At 37.2% G+C, this 20998-nt stretch overlaps 2 protein-coding genes across 3 annotated transcripts; both read right to left on the reverse strand.

Moving 5' to 3' along the window:
• Positions 1-40: 40 nt before the first annotated feature.
• layna (layilin a) lies at positions 41-5502 on the reverse strand. 2 transcript variants are annotated; one of them, XM_061054862.1, is made up of 8 exons: positions 5144-5502; positions 5001-5021; positions 3587-3884; positions 3047-3204; positions 2917-2961; positions 2742-2804; positions 2520-2616; positions 41-2037 (listed from the first exon to the last, which is right to left on the reverse strand). In XM_061054862.1, the coding sequence occupies exons 1-8, from the start codon at positions 5277-5279 to the stop codon at positions 1323-1325; spliced, it is 1533 nt and encodes a 510-aa protein (XP_060910845.1). In that variant the 5' UTR covers positions 5280-5502; the 3' UTR covers positions 41-1322. The 2 variants fall into 2 exon arrangements, with proteins under 2 accessions (XP_060910845.1, XP_060910846.1); XM_061054863.1 differs by lacking the exon at positions 5001-5021.
• A 2375-nt stretch (positions 5503-7877) lies between these two features.
• On the reverse strand, positions 7878-19720 carry LOC132987882 (complement factor B-like). Its single transcript, XM_061054858.1, has 19 exons — positions 19665-19720; positions 19225-19289; positions 17652-17858; positions 17383-17568; positions 17093-17269; positions 16674-16760; positions 16209-16348; positions 13043-13187; positions 12827-12955; positions 12319-12429; positions 11741-11875; positions 11488-11585; positions 10273-10399; positions 9977-10115; positions 9718-9794; positions 9409-9509; positions 9165-9294; positions 8801-8850; positions 7878-8670 (listed from the first exon to the last, which is right to left on the reverse strand). The coding sequence occupies exons 2-19, from the start codon at positions 19280-19282 to the stop codon at positions 8494-8496; spliced, it is 2274 nt and encodes a 757-aa protein (XP_060910841.1). The 5' UTR covers positions 19283-19289; positions 19665-19720; the 3' UTR covers positions 7878-8493.
• Positions 19721-20998: the final 1278 nt, after the last annotated feature.

The raw sequence follows: 20998 nt of genomic DNA on the forward strand, positions 1-20998 counted from the left end.
TGGGATGGTACAATTCCTGCAGTCACAGACAGATTCAATCTCATTTTAATCTCACTTTATTTCAAGATTTCTTTATGTGACAAACATACAAACAACTCTCACTTACAGGAGAGAGTTCAAGGCATTATACATCCAGAAATCAATAATAATGCTTTATTTTATCATTCTCCTCGGTAACATGCTCTTGCTGTGGCCGGGCTGCAGACACTCCAGCTGAATTCACCGTTCCACTCCTAAGCATCGATTTAGGACATCTTTGAATCACCCGAATGCAAACGGGACACAATTGATAAATAGGAAACATGTACAGTATATCAATAAAATAACATTCAAATACTTGACATCTTGCAGTTTAAGGCCATGTCAAACACCCCTCCCGCCACCCGCACCCCGCTCACTCTAGCAATTGTTAGTTCGAGTTCATCTGATTGAGGTAGCCTGTTATATCAGGTCAAATTGTGTGATTTTTAAAAAGGATTTTGGGTACAGCAAATAAAATGGTGTAAGATCGTTATGGTTATGCAATCAAGCAATGACGGAAGGCCATGGACGTGCAAACATGCTTCTGCTTAACCAACAATGCAACTAAAAAGTTTGAAATTCAGTCTGATGTTTCGGTGTGTTGTGCTAGTAACAGCCAAATTAACCTCAAGCTGAGGTATGTCGAAAAACTTATTTTAAACTGCCCAACTCCACATTGGTCTCATCATCACACTTGTCTTCCATCTCCAAACGATCCAGACGTAAATGATATTACTGGAGACAAAATACCAGACTTCACTCAGCCCCCTCTGAATCCACACAAGGCTTTGAATAGCAATTTTCTCATATGCATTAGCAAACTCCCGTAACTGTAGAAAGAAAATGTAAACTGAAAAATAATGGAAGTCCTAATTTAATATCTCATCTTAAAGAGATACTTTTTATTTGCTCAATTTTCCTGTCATGATAGGAAGTTTATTTGTTTTCTAGAGATCTCAACACATTTATCTAATGATCACGAGACAACGCTTGTTTTCCAGTGATGACAAGTTAATTTCAGTTTACTCAAGGCTTATCTTCCTTAGGACTTAGGGACTTGGGGCTTCCGTATTAAAGTGTATATTCTTCCAAATGAATGTGACTTCATTTCTTTAGGTTGAGTTAGAAGCCATTCACAGGATATATTCGCACCTTACTTCAATCTTATAAAAGGCTACAGAAATATATTGAGCAATCAAATTACAACCAAGAACGTGCACCATTGTCTTTTTTTTTTTGCCATTCTTTCATCTACAGGCACACATACACTGCAGCACACAATAAAGGAGCTTTTTACAGGATCAGTAGTTTTCTCTACTATTGATCCAATCTTGTTCATTGAAGTATCTCCTTCCACCATCCAGATTCAGACCATTTCTGTAGCAATCCAGATTAGCTTGGTAGGATTTTCGGTTTCCATAGGTCCCGAGGTTGGTTTGGAAGGAGTCCTCTTTGCCGTTGGTGATGTAAGTCTGATAGAGGTCAGCCTTTACTGTGTGACTTCCAGGCCTCAGTTTAGAGTCATAGAGGTCGCTCCCTCCTCTGATGCTGCCATCATACAACCCGTGGTCACCATAGACGCTGCTGCCGTAATGCTCACTCTTGGTTGTACGACGACCCAAACTCCTGTCGTAAAAGTCTCTGTGCCCGGTGCAGCTCAGGCCGCCGTCCTTCAGTTCCCTCTTTCCTGAGCGGCCAAGGCTGGTGTCGTAGAAGTCACGAGTGCCTCGACGCCCCAGGCTGAGGTCATTGAGGTCGAAGTTGAGAAAGCAGCTTTCCGTGCTGGCGAGCGTCACAAAGCCGCTCTCTGTGTCCCGGCCCCCCAGGTTGTCGTAGTCACCTGTGGGTGTGTCGGGGGAGGAGCAAAGGAAGGAAGTGTTTTTGGTGTTTGGGCGGGCTGAAATCAGGTCATCGTCCTTTTGGGAGCGAATCACGTTGTAGACATCAGTTGGAGTTGTGCTGTTTTCCAACGCTGGCTCTGTCTGGCATACTTCTGATTTCTGCTCTTTCCTCCTTCTGTGAATAACAAGATACCTCAAAAAGTTACGATGAAAGACTCCTGAACTTGATTATACTGCTGACAAACTGTTGAAGATGTAGCAGATTTTTCTAAACTGGCAAACCCTTCAAGTTTTCCTTGTTATGCAATAACAGCTTTTGGTAATTGGTAACACCTTCATGTAGTACTGGTTAACAAGTTCCTTCCTCACAACAAATTTAAGCACTGTAGATTATTTTTAAATTGGTACAACCTACATAGTCCTGCTGCTGTACTCACTAGCATGAATTAATCTGCAGCTGGAATTAATCCCAAGCAAATGTAGGCCTACCTTTATTTCTTATTTGAGTAACATTTCCTAAAAACTAACTTAAATCTACTCAATGATGAAAAGTTTGAATTGCAAGATATCAAGTCTTACTAAAGGAAATGCTTTAAAGGATTGTTCAAAATCTGCATTTCTTTATTTTTAAGTATTTGCCTTTTTAAGGCTCCTCACCGTCTGACAAGCAGTTTGAAGCAGCAGACTCCGGTCACCGTCAGTAAAAGAAGTATGAGGGGAATGGTGGGAATAATGATGTAAACCAGATTCAGAACTGAAAATGAAAACATGAACAAACATAGTGAAGGCGTGTTAGCATTTGAACGTGACAACATCAGAGCAGTGATCTCTTGAGCAGAGAAATAAGTTATTGTGAAAGTTAAATCTGGGCCCCTCCACCTGTACTTCTGTCCTGGATGCGATCTCTTGGATTCCACGGCAGCACTGATGAAGGGAAAACATCTGGAAAGAAAAGTAGAATGTTTAACCAGTCAGTTTCAAAGTATCCAAAACATCTAAAGAACAAAATGAAGGTTGAATATCGCTTAATGGTCATAACGAGGTATTTCTTTACTTGACTGAGTGGAGTTTGGAGAAGGGGAAGGGTCCTGTGGTTTCTCTGTGGAGAGAATAATTCACAATCAACAGTTTTCCAGTTTTTCATTAAAAAAAAAAACCCACAAATAATCCTGTTTCATCAGTACCTCCATTGTATTTGCAGATGAAGTTGTTTTTGGTTTCACAATTGTCATCGTTCCACTGAAACATGTACAGACCCCCCAGACCAGGAGGAGCTGACGGCTGGTGATACATCACCACACACACCTCATAGCCGCATGATGGCTCATCCCAGTGCCAGTTCCTACAGCAAACACATAAGCATGAACGGAAAGTTTAAAGTAAAATCTTTGGTACAACAGATAATAATAATATAAAAGAGCTGTGCAGTCCTAATGAGATTAATGCTTTTTTAAATTTAATTAAAATGTGTAAAGATTTGTTGGGGCTTTTTGTGGAGAATGACATGTGGGAAAGGTGCCACAGGTAGGATTTGAACCCGGGCCGCCCGCTTGAAGGACTATAGCCTCTGTAAATGGAGTGTGCACACTAAAAAGTGTCTCATTTTTTAACTCTAAAAGTTGATATCAATAAAGGCCAAAATAAATCGTGTTTACAGCTTGTGAAGATGCCAACATTTAAAATTATGGTACTTCTTAAAATCCAGATAATCCGGATAGCCTCACCTAAAAGTCGACTTGCTGCCGTCCAGCCAGTAGTACTGTGAGGAGCAGTCCAGGCTGCTGTCCTCGTTTCCATGGTTACGGCGGAGACCTATCCAGAAGTCTCCATCAGTTGGGCGGAGCTCTGTAATGAGCTGCTCTATGATCTTCTGTTCAGATTCCGACTCCACGCTCAGCAGCTGCCCTCCGTCCCGTCTACAGGCGAGCTCGGCCTCGACAAAGTTCAGCCTGCGGCGGAGCTCGGAGAAATAAGCCAGCTTGTAACACGGCTTCCCTTTTCCTGCCTTGCACACGCGTTGACCTGCATATTGAACACACCTGATTATAAATGATAGATTTGCAATACGTTTATTTTCCAATTCACTCTGACTTTTCATGAGAGTTTGTTAATTTAGGCTCGTATATTACATCCCTTCCAATGTTACCAGTGGGCGATGTCGTACAAAAACATAACATTCATATCAATTTATATGCCGACGATACTCAACTCTGCCTGCCTAATGACAAAGCAAACACAACATGACTCCTTTGTGGCATTCATAGTTGGATGCTGTCAACTTGCACATGCAAAATTACACCTAATCTACTTATATCCTTTTTTTTAAAGTTACCAATCATGTTTATAACTTGTGAAAATCAAGTTCATGCTTTCATCTCATAACTTCTGCATTATTGCTGCTCTTTGCGCACACATCTCTCCCAAAACTCTCTCCATTGCCTTTGACAGATGCAGATAATTCTGCAGCTTTGCTTTAACTGGATCCAAAAAATGTGATTCTATTACCCTGCATGTTGAACACACCTGATGATAAATGATAGATTTGCAATACATTTATTTTCCAATTCACTCTGACTTTTCATGAGAGTTTGCTAATTTAGGCTTGTATATTACATTCCTTCCAATGTTACCAGTGGGCGATGTCGTACAAAAACATAACATTCATATCAATGTATATGCCGACGATACTCAACTCTGCCTGCCTAATGACAAAGCAAACACAACTTTGAGTATTTAGAAAAGCGCTAGATAAATCTAATTTATTATTATTATTATTATTATTATTATTATTAATTTATTATGACTCCTTTGTGGCATTCATAGTTGGATGCTGTCAACTTGCACATGCAAAATGACACTACTATCTACTTATATTCCTTTTTTTTAAAGTTACCAATCATGTTTATAACTTGTGAAAATCAAGTTCATGCTTTCATCTCATAACTTCTGCATTATTGCTGCTCTTTGCGCACACAACTCTCACAAAAGTCTCTCCATTGTCTTCGACATGCAGACAATTCTGCAGCTTTGCTTTAACTGGATCCAAAAAATGTGATCCTATTTACCCCTTTTTCAGATTTTTTACTTCGGCTTCCCATGTCTCAGAATCCATTTGTGCATAAATTCAAGAGTGTTTACCTCTAGCTTCAAATAAGTCCGCTTGGAGAGTCAAACATCCATCATTGAGTCAGAAGGACCGGCAAAGTGAAAAACAGACATAGATCCACAATTGAATTAAGAATTTGGGTCTTTGTGTTGTGTTTTTTTTCTGCGCAACTTACCTGTAATTAGGCTTGTGGCTTCAGAGGGATCAAAAAATAAAAGCAGCAGGTGACAGAAAATTATAAGTAGGTCCATCTTTGTCAGTAGTAGTCTGTTCAAGATCAACACTTTTACAATGGTATTGTCTTTTTTCATTCCGATGTCTTCTCAACCTGTCATGGATAGAGCCTATAGTTGACACCAGATAACTCCACCTAGACCCAAAGAGGTGATCTGCAGCCAAAGATTGTAGAAAAAGCTTTCAAAAAGGCTGAAATTAAAGAGAAAAACTGAAGATGTGCTTTAGAGGTGATCTCTCATTTCAATCTGAAACAGAGACTATAGAAAGGAGCAAGAAGAGGAGGAGAAAAGACTGTGTGTTTGGGAGGGGGCTGTAATCTGTTAAGAGCAGTCTTAATGATTGGAAGAAGAGGCTGCATCGATTGCAAGACATCTAATCATGCAAGTGCTTCACATCGTAAACGCTGACAAGAGGCGGATTTCACTCCTTCCTTTATTACTTAAGGTTTCGGTATTATCATTACAAAAGTGTTACATGAAAATAATCTCCTCTAACTTGATAAGGGCTTTCTTAAAATGTTTTCTCAGACATTGCAGCGTTCCTTCCTTACTGTGTTTCAATACAAAGCAAGACGGATAGCCAAAAGAGCTGATATCTCTAAGAGGGGTGGAAAGGTCTTCTATTTTCTCTTCAATGGTTTATGTCAACTAAAGCGAGTTAACACAAACACATACTGTATATAGAAAAAAATGCTGTGTGCATAACTAATAGACCTTTAGCATCTGCTGGTCTTCAATAAAGTGGTTCATTTTCTCAGTCACTTGACTCAACATATGACAAAAATAAGATTAAACAGCGCAAATTGACTTAAAAACATTTATTAGTCTGGTGCTCAAGATGACCTTTTTATGGTTACATGATAGTTTTAATGTAAATAAGATTTATTTTTGAAATTAAGAGGAGAAATTAAGAGGAGAAAAGATTTTGGTTCAACATTTTATTGTTGGTATTGTAGCTTCTTAGCTAAAGTCAGCCGCAATAGAGCAAGTTATGTCTAAATAAACATAATAAACAAACACTTTAAATGTAGTTTATTAACTTAAGAGTTAGTGGTAGTTGGATTATCTCATCTTTTGACCACACTGGATTAGTTTTTCTTTCTGCTCTCAGTGTCAGACATCTGGGCTAACTAACCTCCTGCTAACAACAATTCAGCATGAAGACATGAGAGTGTAGTTAGCATTTATTGGTATAACTTAATCTTTCATTTTAACTCTTCGCAAGTAAGTAGATTTCCAAAGTTCAGCTTGTCCTTTTATTTAAAAATACCAAATTTTGTTACTAGACTAATGTTTAGTCTATGTCAGAACCAATCATGTAACAAGGCAAACAGTAGAGAGTTTTTTTATCTTTGAAAAGAGTCACGCTAGCTTAAAGTAGCTGTTTATGTTATTCAGGTTAATGGTTGACGTTTCAGCGTTGTTACAAGGAGCATATCGATCCTTATAAAACCCTCCATATGATTTCATATTCAAGTGTAAGGATTAGCAGAAGCCAGGAATGCATGTGAGCCTGACCCTCTTTTCTGAGCATAAATGTGGGAAAAGTGTATGTATGCAGTTCTTAATGGTAGTAATTTCTAAAATGGCCTATAAGGTTGATTTAAGGCTCACAAAGAGACAGATCAGCCAGAGTTTAAACAGCAAGATGCTTCATCAGGAATATGCTGAGAGTACCAGCCTTGAAAAAGGAGCGTGGGTGGGGGTTGGGTGGGGCTGCCCAGAATATACTGTCTGTGTGTATGCTGCTGTAACCAAACATTGCTAATCAGTTTAGGTGTAACAGATTGTTTTCAGTCAAAGGCTTTGTTTAAATTGAAGAGGAGAAAGGATTTTTGCATTAGCAGGTGGCGCTCCAAGAAACAAAAGAGCAGACAGAGATGTCTGAGTCTTCCTGAGGGATTTAATGAGGAATGCTCTTCGTTTTAGATTTCCTTCTTGTTTACAGCATCTGAGACCAAGAGAGGGTTTCATTCAATTAAGCCGCTCCCTCCTATCAAACAGTCTGTCATCCTCTGCCTCCTCCTCTCATCCCACTGGCCTCCTCCCACTCTCTCTCTATTAGTTAAAGGGAAACCAGATGGATGTTCCCATGGGAAGACTGTACTTCACTGACCTAACGCACAACCTCACACACAAGGAAGGCGGTTCACCATGTCAGAGGGATCTAACGTTGATGTTGAAAATTCACCACTATTCTTTGATATTTGACATTTAGCCAATATGCTGTAGTAAAGAGAATTGCAAAGTGTACATTTCCTCCAAGGCTATCCCTGATAGTGTAATGGTCAACAGATCATAGTTACACAGTAAAATGCCATAATGTGAAGTCATAAAGCTGCTCTGACCACCACAAATCATTTGTAATTCGGTGGCCTCATTTGTTTGTGGGCTGTAAAGACGCAGCAATGAATGACAAACTCAGTTCATCTAGATCATTAATCAGGAATGAAAGAGAAAGAACTTAATTACAACCCCTCTAAAAAAACCTTAACTTTCAACTATATTCAATTTGAATGCTCTTAGTTGGCCTGCTGCCAGGCTCAGTGTCCGCATTGCGTAGGCCCCGCACAGCGATCTGGAAATTGGCCCTGAGTCACTGACCTGAAGTGGAGCTGGACGGCTCCGTCAGCAGAGCTGAACCATAAAAGAATTTTGATGAAACCTTTTCAGTACTGTGGTAATTCTTTTATTCATTCTTTTCTTGAGCATATTTGAAAATGATCAGAGAAAGGGACATTATTTAATAACGTGTGATTGTACAAAATGTTGTGCAATATAATTTCTGTTAGCTGTAATTTGGAAGTTTTTGCAGGGTCACTTTCTCTCAAATGGTTATTTATCCTTACTTGCAGAGACACAATGAGCAACCTGCAATTTTCAAAATCGATTTTTCATAGCATTAGAAACACATAAATCATGTTCCTGCTGAAATCATACTCAAAACACATCAAGACAAAGTTTAATACTGATTTTTAACTTCTGTACAGGGGTCCTCTAGAAATAGTTTTCAAAATGTTTTATTCTTATTTATAAACAAAGAACAGAATGGTACTACTGATTTGCCTGAGCACTATTTTGCATTTCAAACAAAGAATGATGTATTTTCTTTAAATTGTGAAGCGTTGTTTTATATTTAACTTACTCAGTTAAAAAAACAGATTGAATGAGTTAATGGATTACTTGATCCATCTATCAAACAGCAAAATAACACAAGGCAATGTTTAACCTGTATTGTATTCACGAATGAAATAGCAATACAACTCATGTTATTTAAATGTATTTAGTTTTAATCTGTCAAGAATGTAAGTGGTACAAAGTCATCCTGGTCCTTATCTTCAAGAATTGATCTGAGAAAAGGAACAACTCTGAAAAGATTGATATGGAAATCTCTGGAAACGTCGTTCGAGTCTATGACATTTCCTGAATTGCAGAGCTCCTTGGTTCCCCAGCTTACCACAGCAACCTGCAATAAAATACAGTGTTGCTTTACACATTTAACAACAACCTTTGAGGACAAGTTACATGTGAAAAATATAAACCCCCCAGGAGATGTCCTTATAATATGTGTTAGGTTGAGAAGAATGCTAGTTTACCTGTATTGTGCGAAACTGATAGTTTTTAAACACAGCACCTCCAGAGTCACCTGCCCAAGAGAACAGACATACACATGATTACACCCAAAATAAACAGCCTCCATAAATGTTTTGAGAAAAAGTTTCTGAAAAAACAGAGGATCCAAAGGATAAAAACCTTTTAGTTTTTAGTTATGAATTTGTTTGTATTTAGACTTTATCTACGGGATATCCGTGTGTTAAATTACAGTAAATACACTGAATCAGGCAAGGACATAATCATTCAATGTTAATTAGCTAAATTTAAGGCTGTGTCAGGGTTTACTAGTAGCTCTTTTAAAAGTAAGGGATAACTTTTTTTCTTGTAAAAGCAGGAACAACATACCTCTGCATGCTATATGATCTCTGAAAGGAATCAAACCACCACTGCACAGGAAGTTATCAGTCACTGCATCCTCTGGCTTAACCGTAGTTATGCCATCTGCTCCTAGTGCGTGTCTGATGCATTCATCTCTCTGAATTGTAGAGTAAGAGAAGAAAATGCAACTTAATATGACACTTGGGTTATGAGTGTACAATAAAGAGAACAAGCAATATGGCACAACACAGCTCAGTAAGCTAGAACTCACATTATCGCCCAGCTTTGCGTTGACATCTTTTCTACGTACAGCGTTTCCACTTTTGGTCAAAAAAGAAAGACTTTCAAGATGATTCTTTAACAGAAGCTGCTCTGAAATACCAAAAACACAATTAATAGTACCTTTTGGCTCTGCAGACATTTTGTTTTAACTGCAAGGTCACAATGAAGAACAATATGTTACTTTTCTCTCCTTTTCAAAGAGGCAATAGGATAAAATAGCTGAATCCACCATAGTTGTTGTTAATATGCGTAATAATTTCACAAGCAGTGTGTTGGTGTTACAGCTTATAAATCCCACCTTGTTGCTTGCAGGTTGATTGGCCAACCAGCTTCAGAGCATCACTGGTCTCCTGGGTGCAAGGTATGCAGATTGGTCTGAATGAGATATTAAAAACAGTATAACTTAAAGTGGATTAAGTCCCTAATTAAAAACGTAAATCAATAAATAATACATTGCATTTAAAAAAATACAATATTATAATTGTAACTTTATCTCAAGGGTATTAAAAATGTTATCGATCTGTTACACTGAACGTGTTTGTAGGACAAACTCTTACCTAACAGTACTGTCGATTGGAACATCATTTTTAAGTTGGATGAGAGCCACATCATAGTCATAAAACTCCATCACACCTTCTTTCACTTTTCGAGTTATATTGTACTCTGGGTGTAATGTGAAAGTTTTAACTCCTTTCTCTGTAAAAGAGACACCGGAAGTGGTACATATCAGAATAGGTTGTCAAATCTGTATAACATAATTGATAAAGATTGGTTTGATTTTTACATTACCAGATATACATTACCAAAGCAAATATATGAACCTTATAACACTTATATTAACAAATATATTTACCTGTAATGCCCCCAATTTCAACAGTGACATCTTCGTGCGAAACTCCAAACGGTAAGCAATGAGCTGCAGTCAAGATAAACTGACGAGTCACCAGAGAGCCGAGGCAGTTCTTTGACGTTGCTCCAGTCTAAAGTTTTAATCAGTTAATACGTACGTTAATATAACATTTACTCAGACCACATCTAGCACCACTTTAAAACAAATACAAAAGGAAAACGGCATTGTTGCAGAAAACAGGCTCTAATTAAATCTGTAATCATTAGGGCTTACAACTGCGATGTATTGATCCAAATATATCTGAAAAACACATTTATTTTCCTTAGGTAAAAGTGTATTCCCTCATTTTTGGTTGTGACTGATTTAGCACTAGAGGTATAACATTTTTGGCCATTAACATGAAATAACTGTTATATAATCCATTTCTCCTTAAACAATATTGCCTCACAATTTTCTCATGTGAAATATGGAGTACCCCAGGTCTCTTGTCTTGGCCATCTGTTTTACTTTTGATACTGTATTTGCCTTCTGGGCCAAATTATACGCAACTCATAAGCGTTGTGTTGCTTTACTAGGTGTGTTTTACCTTACCATGAGTTTTGTTCATATAGGAAAAATATGCTATGTGCAATAATATCGGTTAATATTCTTATACAAGTGTGATAAATAAACAAAAATAAAAGATCACACATTAGCTATAGCTCACAGTTTCTGTTTCTACCTGCTGTTCTACATGTTTAACACAATGTCTGTGTTTGGAAAAAGATTTTCTTGAAACCAAAATAATAATAAAAAAAAAAAAATTACCACTAAATCAGTAACAATTTATCTCAGAGAAGCCAATAGCTATCTTGACCGTCATTGGACTGCATCAAAGGTTCTGAAAACATTGGCCTGTATACCTCATTCCAACAGGTAAAATGTGTGCATGGCTGCCTCCTAAATGAGAAAGCAGAGCTTGTTTTGTTAAAATTGCCTCCTTGCTCATTGTGATCAATTTAGCCTTTGGTAATGTGTTTATTGCAAATTAAAATGGAATTAATTGCACAGCCCTACACAGCACCTCTTTTTCTGAAATTGTGTGGTCTGCATATATGGTTGTATAGATTTAATTTACTTGAATTGAATTGACATGTAAAGGATTGTAGGATTCATACTGCCTTTCAAACATATTTCAAAGATGCATTATGATGTTAAGAGAAATATTGAAACATTCACCTTGACATGAAGGAAAACCCACCATGGATACATGTCCCTCTGGTTAGCTGTTTCATACTCCTTGTGAAGACCGCACAGACCCTTCACTTCTTCTTCATCTGTATATAAGATCAAAACCAAAACCAGACTATTTGTGGTTATATCAGTGTAGTGTTCAAACTAAACAATCAAACTCTTTGATCCAAATCAAATATAATTAGTGTACAGTATTAAACCTCTTAACTTAATGTCTTTGTAATCAAAGATACCTTACCAATCATTTTATCAAAAGTCTCTTCTAAGTTCTTAATGTCATCCATTCTGAAGTAATGCTTTTCACCCAATCCTATTGTGAGGGGCTGCAGGTCCTCATCGAAGATCTCAGCACCAATGGCAAAAATATAAATGTCTGCAACAAGGACAAACAGGCACACTGAATAAAGCACGCTTAGTTGTGCATTGTGTACATATTGTGTTTCTCAACAAGTTAACAGTGTTTAGTTTGTGGCAAATAGCAGCAAGGTTTCAGATTTTAACAGACGTTCCCAAACCCCCTGTAGCGTGTCAGAGAAACAACAGTGGTTGGGAAAATTGCCAAATGTTGAAGACTTATTGGAGAGCAAAGGTTTGGTTGGTTCACAGAAAGTGTCTGGAGAGACATGGAGGGGCAACTTGGTTGGATCCATTTACAGGTATACATCTTTCCATTTAAGTCAATAAGAAGTTATTCCCAGGTAATAACAGCAACAAAGTTATTCTCCCCCAAAGTTATTATATACAAGTGAAAAAATCCAATAAACATGATTTTCCATTTCCAAAATATATTTCCCTTAACCTTCACATGAAACTCACCGAGATAATCTTCTCTGTATTTAGACTCTGGATTACTTGTTGGGTCCATGTAAACCATGTTCTTTATTTTTTCCACAGTGGGTGCAGGTGAACCGCCCATATTGTAAGCACCTACAAAAACACAAAACAATTTTGTTGTATGAACAGCAAAGTCTTAATATTAATATGAATTGTACTTTAGTCAGCAAAGGTTGAAATCCAAATAGGTGGACAGGTGATCAATCATCATTTTCTCCAAACCTAAAATCAATACTTTAGGATTTTTAATAATTATATAGCTCCTCAGTTGTTACTTGATGTTACCAAATGTTTTCACTTGCAACACATCCAACACATTGATATTTAAACATGTTTTACTTATTTTAGCTTAGCTTATTTCTGAAACATATTTACTTTTGAGTTGTTGCAAGTTACATATTTAACTGCACAGTTGTCTGAAACGAATATAACTGCAACATTGCAGAAGGTTTGTGAAAGTTGGGGAATTATACCAAGAGGCTGAAATTACCGTCCGTAAAAAGAAGAAGGACATGACGATGATCCATAAAACTATCCACTCCAACTTGTTGCTTTATAATAGCCATTCGCTCCAAGAAGGTGTTCAAGACGAGGTTCAGATCTGTTCCGGTGTTTCTGTCTGCGAGTCAAAGTAAGATGAAGGTTAAAGGAAAGATCCAGTTGTGTATTTTACCACATTTTTAAATGTGTGATCTGTTGGACTCACCTTCTATCTCAAAATTACTCAATTTAGTCATGACATCATCTAGTTGTATTTTGCCATCCCAGAAATCAAGAATACTGACAACTTCATAGATATCAGAGGAGAAGAAGATGATTTCATAGTTTGGGGTCACACTAAAGGACGAAATCTGTGGAAAGACAACATAGCAGTTATGAACAAAACAGATATGCTGTAGTTTTGTACAAAAATCTCTGAACGACTTTTGTAAACATATTTAAGCTCATTAAAAAACGGTTGATTCTTTTGTGAATGCAACACCTCTGTATGTATGAAACTGCTTATGGATGTTATTTTGTTGAGTTATTGATTCATTTATCAGCAGAAAAAGAAGCCCGGAGTGTGCATTGACAACAAGCCAAGAGACTCGCGCCAAGAAGCATCAATCAAGATTATGATGGGTAATTCATAATTAAATTTACTTCTAATGGGCTGTTGGCAGCCAAATGGGATGAGCTTCTGTTTGTACATGCTAAGTGTACGGTGTGCCAAACGTGCTTCTAAAAGTGTGTCAGACAACGTAAAAGGCTTCATCTGTCAACTCAGAACAAAAATATGAGCACTTTTCCCAATGGGTTTAGTATTCTCACAGTCAAATTAAAAAATCCAATATGTATGTGGACCCGTAAAACTATGCTGGAAGCAAGGCTAGTATACTGTTGCTTGTTAACGAATGGAATGGACTAGTCTACTAAACATTTCTAATTGGAGATTTACTGTTGTCCAAGGGGTAATAATAAAAAAAACAACAATGTAAACTTTGGAAACATTATTTTGGTCAATTATTTCGCCACTATAATAATACTAACTGGTGTTGTATTTTATATCGTTGGAAAGCCTGATTTACCTTTACAACGCGGTATAACTTGTAAGGATTGTGCATTTGTGGAATGAGTAACACAGCTAAACGTGCGGGTAGTGCCCTAAAAAAATGTGCCAAAATCCCCTGCAATGTTCTTCTGTTGGTGTTCACTCCTGTTTTGAGTTGCTTGGTGGAATTGATGATTGCACTCTCCCACAGTAATACGTTTTTTACACTGTATACATTTTACAGGGACCTCAGTAGCGTGTGGATGATCCATACGAGGCCACAACAGCTTGGCCCCTCCTCCTCATGCTGGTCACCAGCCTGGTCACATTTTGCTGTGGGATGGCGTCCCATTCCTCAACCAGGAGTTGTTGAAGGTCAACCAGCGTGGTTGTGTTGGTCACTCTGGCATGAACAGCATGCCCAAGATGATCCCACAAGTGCTGTCAATTAGATGTCAGTCATACACCCGTAACTGGCGCACAGCTGGCTCAAAACAGGAGTGAATACCAACAGAAGAACATTGCATTTTTTTTTTTTTGTTTAAGATTTATTTTTGGGCTTTTTGTGCCTTTAATGGAGAGATAGGACAGTGGATAGAGCTGGAAATCAGGGAGAGAGAGAGAGTGGGGAATGACATGCGGGAGAGGAGCTACAGGCTGGATTAGGATGATCATGACAGCCATGAACACACTTCATTTCACTCTGTTTTTTTCCCTTCAGATTTCTTGAAGAAATGTGTGCAACTGATTTAAACGATTGACTGGTAATTTATTCTGAAGCGGCAGTCCACAGGCAGATAATTTGTGGCTCAATAGCCTCAAAAAGTTTGTGACATTTCCAACATCCGATTCTCTTCTTTCCTCTGTCATTTCAAATACAACTCATGTGTAATTTCATTCTTTACAAGATGATGTCATAAATCAAATGTCCATTCTAGTTACACTAACTGCTTTATTTCCAACATCTTTTAACAACTCTGCAGATTTATTGCCAACATCCATCAATCGCAGTCTGTGCTTTCATCCCATGTGCATCTTTAAAACTAAGCCCACAATCAGCACAAATAGCATATGCTATCATCATCAAACAAGTATCCCCACTCCCAGCACAATGCTGCTGGCTATTTGCAAATTCTGTGTTAAGTAAGCTCCATCTACATTGTAAAAGCAATCTTAAAATCTGTCATGAACTGTTTTGTCATTTTAGATAAACCTAACTTTTAACCATCCCCTGTTGACCAGGGCCGTATCTGAATTGCCAAGTACCTACTCAATCTTTCAGTAGGCAGTAGGCAGTACGTACTATCCGTGCTGCATACTGTTTAGTACCTACTATTCAGTATGCACACACAGTAGGCAGATATTTGTGCCTTCTTCGTCTGATTCATTCAGGATGGAAGTGATGTCATTTACGTTTCCCGAACCGGCCGCAATCATCCGTTTTTTTTTTTTGTTTTTTTTGTTTAGCTTTATTCAAGAAGAGTAATGCGCATATACAGTCAGGTAAACAAAAAACAATATCACAATGTAAATCAAGTAAAAGGCAGATTAAATAACTAAATAACATACAGTACATAAAGGAAAGAACAAATGAAAGACAGTAATATACAGAATATAAAATAAACCAATAAAGACGCATTTAAATAAAGAAATCATTATTTAAATAGAGGGGGGAAAGGTTTTATAATAATGCAGACATTTGTTATATTTTCTGTTGTTAATTTAAAGTAGTGATTTCAGTCGGGACTTTAACTCTAGATTAAAAATTGATTCAATTAATCCACGCTCGTTTGTTTTGATTTGGAGGCGGACGTGAAGTGACGATTTACGTTTAATTTCGCACAGCATCGTGGGTGGTAAAAAAACAATTCATTTCCTGAAAGCACGCATCCGATCCATACTGCATGAAACCCGGAAGTTAGTATCCATACTGAAATGTTCAGTATACTGAGGTGGACCCAAAAAATGCCTACTGAATGACCACGAAAGTTCAGTATACTGAAACTCCCTACTGAAAAGTACGTACTGCATACTGAACTGTGACAATTCGGAAAGGGCCCTGGTCAACAAACCTAACCAGCCCACCTTGCATGTGCCCCATTGGCTGATATACATATATGTGGATGCATTTGATTGGTTGTCTCTACCTTGAGTTTCTTTTTTTTTCTTTTTACCCTGATGAAGGCCGTAAGCCGAAACACGTCGGTCTAACTTGTTATTAATAAAGTTGATCTTCATACTGCAAGTGTTGCTGGAGCATTTTGACCTCAGATAAACCTAACTTGTCTGAATTTTGATTACTCACTTTATTAGTCAAGAAAAAAAGCTGCTGGTTCCTTACCTTTTTGATAAGTTTTATGACGGCGTCCCTCGCATGACGAAAGTATTTCTCTTCAATGCTCTCAGAAATATCCACTGCGATATAGATGTTGAGTGTCCCATTTTTTGAAATCCTGATTGACCTTCCCTCCTGTGTGTCATCTGATCAATCCACAACAAACACGGTAATTTTCTTTATGTCAGATTTCTTTTGTGGTTTAATAAAAATAATTGTATTTTACTGTATATAAAGTGTACTAACCACTGAATTATTTCATTATACAAAAGAATGAGTGTTAATTGAGCCAACTGGAAAGAGACACATTAAAAGAGTATAACTTGATTGTTTTGAATTTAACTAAATGCCACACTAGAATGTACCACAAAAGAAAAAATAGGCCTGCAGATGTTCTTGACCTGTATACCACAGAAACTAATGCAACATATGGCATTAAAAACTGTGATCAGCAAAGTTTCAGGAACTGACCTGGTGACTGTAAAGTGGTGAGGCTGTTTGTGATTGCGCTGCCGAATGACTCTGAAACCTCCAGCGGAGTGTCATAGGTGTATTTGACTGTCAAAATGAAAATCCATAAAAACAGTTACTTGAAAAATAAAATAGGAAAAAGTTAAATAATATAAAAAAAAACAGTATCACTTGTATGCAAAGCAAGGATCACAAAAGGGTGGCACAACATAGTTGAAACACAGAGAAAGCAGCATGCTATTTTCAGATACTCCACATAAAGACCTTCAACCTATTCACTGTGACATGTTGATAAACAGCAGGTTCGTTGGATAAGCAACGTTATCACAGAAAATATTTCCACCGTAGATGTTTTCAAGACGAAACCTTGCTTAAATGACTTGCATAACATACATAACATTTGTCAGTATTATTCTTACAGTAGCATGCTGGTTCTATGCCGGTCCACTCGCCGTTCTCCTGACACACTCTCACACTCGACCCCACCAAAAACAGCTTGCCATTGCAGCTATATTTCACAGTGTCGTCAATTCCAAATATGTTTCCTTCTCTTGAGGCACCAGCCGGGATACCAGGATCTGCACAGTTATTTCCTGCTGTGGTGACAAAACAGAATGAAGGTAATCAAAGTTATGAAACGTAGGATGTTGTTGAAACCTGAAAGACAAAGGAGGGGGAGAAGAATCTCATATTCTTGTTCAGGACTTACAGTCATGGCTACAGATCGGAGTGGAGCCATTCCACTTGCCATTTGGTAAGCAAGTACGGCTTTCTGAGCCTCGCAGTGAGTACCCAGAGTAGCACTCATACGTTGTCACATTGTTCACAAAGTACTTCTCCAAAAGAGGGGAGACATTTCCAGACTCCAGGACACTGGGGTCTGGGCATTCAACAACTGAAAAACAGAAGTGTCAAAGTTGTCATGTAGAGCTAAGCAGCCTGAGGCAAAGTGGAAAAGGTGCTTGTCACAACACTCACTCCTGCATCTCTGAGGTTGAAATCTTTTGGGTGGTGGAAGCCATGTGCCATTAGGTTGGCACAGGCGGGACGTAGCAGGATATGGATAGAAGCCCTCCGGGCAGCGGTAGGTCAACAGGCTTCCTCTCTCCAGTTGCTTTGTCAAGGTGTAAAAACCTCCTTGTATTTGCATCTTTGTCTCTGTGCAATCACAACGCACTTCACCTCCTGAAAAATAACACACGGTTTTACGGCGTTGATGTGTTATGATGAACTCAAAGCCAGATTTAAATAGAACAGACTTGGTTTCTTATAGCACCCTGGATTAAGCATCACATAAAGCAAATTTTTTTTTTTTTCGTCCCCTCGTGAAAATACAGATCCAACATTCCTATTATATGTTATAGCTTGGTGCACTTATGGCCTTGCTATGCATCCGTTTGCATTTTTCCATGTTTAAATGGTATGTAGACACTACGAATACAGAATATGGGACAATAAAAAGGTGATATTCGCCATCAAAACATCCATTCAAAAGCATAAAGATGCCTCTGCCTTGTCACACCAACAGTCTGGACACATGACCATTTTCAGTGTGACTGCATGTGACCATCAATCTCGGGGGTCTTGGATTTAAATGTTTTTGCAAGGAGACTCAGAGAATGAGGCAAATTAGCTTCAATTAAGTAAATTCGTTCTCAGGGTTCACTTCAGAGTCACAAGACATTACATCTATTTTCAGGAAGTGGACAATACAGCGTGTGGATTAACTCCTTTTTATTTAAAAATAAATAAATAAAATTCAAAGATTGCTCCTGTAATGAATTGGGCTCTATATTCTTTAAAGATGTTGTTAAATGTAACTTTATTTATAAAGCAAACATTGAAAGCAATAGGTAAAATAATAAACAAGACTAGACTGAGAAAAGAAAGGAGCTGGAAATGGAACATTTAAATAATGAGCACAGTAAAACACAACAAAATATGTGTGAGTCAATACAACAAGTTATTATCAGTGAAAGTTGGATCAAAAAATAAATACCAGAGATAAACGTAAAGTGAAAGCAACGATAAAAATGTTGAGCAAGGCTAAGAAAGTATACTTTGAAATCACCCAGAAAGCAATTTTAAAATTAAAGCTGTACATTTAAATTTCACAGCATCATTAAATCAAATGAATAGACGAGATGCTGGTTTAAGATGATACACTACATCTTAGGAAACAAATCATTTTACGCAAATCATCTTTTTTTTGTTTTCCATGAAAAATACATGGAAGCTTTGTAAAACTGATCATCCATCTAGTACTGACTGATTCAGTAAGTTTTAGAGCGGAGATCAAATAAAATACCAGAATTAAAATGCTCATTGCCATAAGAAACGATGCTGTTAACGTCCTTTACACACATTGTATGATATAATCTGCTAGGAATTATTCAAAAGAACATTCACAACTAGTGTTACCAAAACTTGACTTGCAGAGACTTTGTATAAATACTTGAAAAATACATTTTTAAACATTAAGTTATAGCCAAATTGCTGAAAATAGATAGAACATTTTTTTAAATCACCATTCTAGATTTCAGTATCTTACCCATGCAGAGGAGACATGAAAATGCTGCTAGCAAAATCCAACGGACAGAAAATCCCATGTTGAAGCTTACAATGGAGAAACACAACAAATAAGAGGAACTTTCAGGAGCAGTCGCTTTATTTTAAAAAGAGTTGGATGTTAATAAAAAGGGGCTGGATTAACTAAGAGCATACTGGTACTGATTAACTGCACTGCAAACACAAAAAGATCAATAGTGTGTGTCAAAGAAAAGATTTGTTAAAATTAATCACTAATCATTCATCGCTAACGTCGTAACAACAAAGTAACTTTTAACCAATTTCTTTTCATATTTTACAGTTAAATGTTTTACTTTATTTTTTAAATAAAAGCCCTGTAAAGAAAAAGAAAGTGACATTTCAAATTACTATGAATGTTCTTATTGAAGACTTTGAACATTTAAATGATTCTGTTCAGTTTACCTGTTTATTCTGTCTGTTGTGTGTCAAATAGCTCTGTTTTTTAGACCTAACATAGGCCATACCTCTTTTTTTTTTTTCACCTGGGACTTTCCACCTTGTGTAAACACGCAGTCACATATTGCATAAAAAGAACATCATTGCGAAATGATGACAAACATTGCCGTCATCATTTCCCAAAAGCTGCTGGCGGTGTTGAGCCCATTTTATTGACATGTTGATTCAGTTATTGATTGACCAACCAGCCTTGTGGTGATGCTTTAGTTTCAACTCCCACTGACCCCTACAGTATAATGCATTGTTCTGTTTGTTTTATTACTGTGATCGTTGGCTGCATAGCCTTTTTTAATGTCAAATTTCTAATTCAAAGCTAGTGAATCATGAAAAATCTACTGACAAACAGTCATTTAAACAACTTTATATTCCTTCCTACTTATTTGTATTGTCTGTTAAGTAGATTTATAAAAATAAAAATAAAACAACATTTGGATTCAATCTACAAATTTGTATGATTTTTTTTAAGAAAAGTTATTCCGGGGTTAAGTAACTCAAAATGAAATGTTTGAAAAGTGAGAGGTCAGCTGGGGACAACATGCAACGTAAAGCAGTAAAACAGTTGTAGTTGTTTTGTGTCTTTTTACGAACATTTGGTGTTCTCTTTTAGTTGTTTTCTTTATTTGGGGTTGTTTTTGTTCTGTTTATATGTTTCTAGTCTTTCTAGCAAATAAGGCTTGGGGTATTTAAAACCTTACCTTATACCTGTGTGGCCTCCCGTTCTGGTCTCCATTCCTCTGAGCCTTTGGGTTAACTATTTTTTTGTATTAAGGAGGCAGTCACAGTTATATTTAATTTGTGTCAATGAAATTTAATGATAACAAAATACAGAAGGTAATATTGTAATGATTTGTGTAGCCTAAATGTACTAGTAATGTGCTAAAAACTTCAAATGTTCTCCGTATAATCTACCACAGTTTGTACAGTGTGTCCATTTGTTCAATAACGACAATGCTTTTGTGATGAATTTTCTGTTGCTATTGAAATATATTGTAGACCAGACCTGCATATTACAAAAACACTTGACTTATTAGAATTTAAGAAATACTGCACATACATTGCATGCCATTTTTATCTGCATACTTTTCATGTCCTTTAGATTACGAATTTACATTGTATTCTAGAATAGTTTTTTCTGTATCTTCATTTTTTATTAATACGATTTTTATAATATTTATAAAAATGTAGTGCGCACTTCTGACTTTTCCTCTTGGCGAACAAACATTGAAGGCCTTTTCAAAAAAAAAAAAAAAACAGAGACGCGTGATTTCTAAAATTACTGG

Source organism: Labrus mixtus, chromosome 14 (genome assembly GCF_963584025.1).
Source record: "Labrus mixtus chromosome 14, fLabMix1.1, whole genome shotgun sequence".
Taxonomy (NCBI): domain Eukaryota; kingdom Metazoa; phylum Chordata; class Actinopteri; order Labriformes; family Labridae; genus Labrus; species Labrus mixtus.

Coding starts and splice junctions, on each gene's coding strand:
- layna (XM_061054862.1), bottom strand. CDS start 5,279: ATGAAAAAAGACAATACCATTGTAAAAGTGTTGATCTTGAACAGACTA. Junction 3,885..5,000: donor GGACTTATTTGAAGCTAGAG/GTAAACACTCTT, acceptor TTCAATATGCAG/GTCAACGCGTGTGCAAGGCA. Junction 3,205..3,586: donor GGCAGCAAGTCGACTTTTAG/GTGAGGCTATCC, acceptor TGTTTGCTGTAG/GAACTGGCACTGGGATGAGC.
- LOC132987882 (XM_061054858.1), bottom strand. CDS start 19,282: ATGGGATTTTCTGTCCGTTGGATTTTGCTAGCAGCATTTTCATGTCTC. Junction 9,510..9,717: donor ATCAACCTGCAAGCAACAAG/GTGGGATTTATA, acceptor TTGGTATTTCAG/AGCAGCTTCTGTTAAAGAAT. Junction 8,851..9,164: donor AGATCATATAGCATGCAGAG/GTATGTTGTTCC, acceptor TCTCTTGGGCAG/GTGACTCTGGAGGTGCTGTG.